The sequence below is a fragment of the Protobothrops mucrosquamatus genome, unplaced genomic scaffold, assembly GCF_001527695.2.
Source record: "Protobothrops mucrosquamatus isolate PMUCROS unplaced genomic scaffold, P.Mucros_1.0 scaffold6716, whole genome shotgun sequence".
NCBI classification, from domain to species: Eukaryota; Metazoa; Chordata; class Lepidosauria; order Squamata; family Viperidae; genus Protobothrops; species Protobothrops mucrosquamatus.
The window spans coordinates 15,532-17,844 of record NW_015392533.1 but is presented as its reverse complement, the minus strand read 5'-3'; the positions used below and the strand labels follow the sequence as shown (position 1 = coordinate 17,844).

General features: G+C 50.6%; 1 protein-coding gene across 1 annotated transcript in view; it reads right to left on the bottom strand.

Annotated features, from left to right (window-relative positions):
- Positions 1-906: 906 nt before the first annotated feature.
- The window catches only part of LOC107300339 (fibroblast growth factor receptor 3-like), a gene marked incomplete at its 3' end in the record, with an annotated part of 10,412 nt that continues 9,005 nt past the window's right edge, over positions 907-2,313 (bottom strand). The window contains exons 6-7 of the mRNA XM_015829673.1: positions 1,811-1,881; positions 907-1,044 (exon numbers count right to left, since the gene is read on the bottom strand). Coding sequence (XP_015685159.1) covers positions 907-1,044; positions 1,811-1,881 — 209 coding nt within the window. The remainder of the gene's footprint in view (positions 1,045-1,810; positions 1,882-2,313) is intronic.

The window sequence follows — 2,313 nt, the reverse complement described above, 5'->3', positions numbered from 1 at the left end:
AGAGGGAAGGAGAGAGGGGGCGAGGGGAGAGGAAAGGAGAGAGAGAAGAGAGAGGGAGAGGGGGAGAGGGAAGGAATGGGGAAGGGAAGGAGAGAGGGAGAGAGGGAGGGAAAGGGGGAGAGGGAGGGAGGGGAGAAGGAAGGAGAGAGGGGGAGAGGAGAGGGGAGGAGAGGAGAGGAAGGAGAGAGGGCGAGAGGGAGGGAGAGAGGGAGGGAGTATGTTTCACTTCTGGGTGAATGTGAATCTTAGCCCACCATTCACCCATTATTCCACACTGCCACTGGGCTGAGAAGGAGGGATTGGCCCCAAGGTCTTTTATGACTGCACCCTAGGCAACAGTGTGAGCTTGGAGCTGATCAAGAGGATCTTCCATAAATACCTCCAGCTGTGTAATTATTGATGTCCCACGGAAGAAAGTTATGGCTATGGCTGTCCCGAAGCGTGGTCTTTAACCCCTGAGGAAAGCCAACTTAAGGACTGGTGAAGATGCTGCCACGTTTCTCCACAGAATATCGGATGGGTCTACAGCAGGGGTAGTCAACCTTGGCTCTTTTACGACTCGTGGACTTCAACTCCCAGAATTCCTGAGCCAGCTCTGCTGGCTCAGGAATTCTGGGAGTTGAAGTCCACGAGTCATAAAAGAGCCAAGGTTGACTACCCCTGGTCTACAAGCTGCCTAGAAACTTGACCGAAAATCTTTGGCAGTTTTAATGGGCAGTTGGAAGGAAGGAAGGAAGGAAGGAAGGAAGGAAGGAAGGAAGGAAGGAAGGAAGGAAGGAAGGAAGGAAGGAAGGAAGTTATGAACAGAAAATATGGATGTGAAGCAACTGAATTAACAAGAATCCACCCAGACAGATGGAAAGCCCTCCTTCCCCAAAGTATGAATTTCTCAGGTAGAAAACTTACAAATCTGGGGTACAGTTTGCTGGCTTGTCCATACGATGGCCTTCCTTCAAGAGTTTGAAAAGCTCCTCAACGGGGATTCCTGGGTAGGGGGACCCTCCCAGAGTGAAGATCTCCCATAGCAGCACCCCAAACGACCATCTGAAAAGACCAACGTTGAAAGAGCCGGTGAAATTTTGAGGGAAAAAAAAAAAGGAAAAAAATGAAGCTGTATTTTCCCCCTGCGAAAGACATGCAAAGCAACAGGTCACCCATCGCCTGATGACTGAATTTTCCCGAATTGTATTTTTTTAAAAAAACAAATACTGGCCAATCTGTTAGACGCAGCTGAACAGAAGCCCGAATTAGATAAGCAGTTAAACCAGTGGTTCTCAACCTTTTTAATGCCGTGACCCCAACCGGTCGTAAGTCGAGGACTAAACCGGTCGTAAGTCGAGGACTAAACCGGTCGTAAGTCGAGGACTACCCGACCGGTCGTAAGTCGAGGACTTTCCCTGCCCGGGAGCGCCGCGCATGCGTGGTTCTGCCCCCTGCGCCGGCCGAGGCGTAGCTGGCAAGCGGCATAGACGGAGCAGGCCGACCACCAGCTGGCCCAGCCCAAGGGAGGTAAGGCACCCGCCAGAAAAGGGGAAAAAAATGGTGGACAAAAAAAATGGCGGACAGCCTTGCTTGGCGACCCCTGTGAAATGGTCGATCGACCCCAAATGGGGTCGCGACCCATAGGTTGAGAACCGCTGAGTTAAATAGATGCAGCTCGTCTCACTGATCTTTCTGGAAGCCTCCACCGAGGCCAACGGATGGAGCAGGCCCACTTATTCGTGGAGCTCGGGATGTCTTCTTCTCTGCATGCCCTCACCCCTCTTTCCCTGAGTGGACGTTTTGTTTTGAAACGGTGGGCAATGCTTACACATCACTCTGATGAGTGTAGACACGGTCAAACAAGGCTTCGGGAGCCATCCATTTCACAGGCAGCCGGCCCTGTCAGTGGGGACACGAAAACAGAACGTCCATCAGCAATTTCTGCCTTCCAGACCCTCTGACCCACCCACCCCCCTCTGCTAGAAGCGAGTCCAAACCATTTTTAATCCCAACTAACCCCAAATTCATCTAATCATTGTCTGCTGTGAAGATGATCGTTACGCTGATTTACCTGCTTGATTTAGTGCGTCTAGTCACAGTGTTTCTCAACCTTGACAATTTTAAGGCATGTTGACTTCAACTCCCAGAATTCCACAGCCAGCAATGCTGGCTGTGGAATTCTGGGAGTTGAAGTCCACATGCCTTAAAATTGTCAAGGTTGAGAAACACTGGTCTAGTGCCACCTTCTTCCCCCTCTCCAAAAAGGAGAATATTTGTAACTCATGGTTGACATGAGGCCCGGGTTGTTTTCTTGCAGATGTTTCATTATCT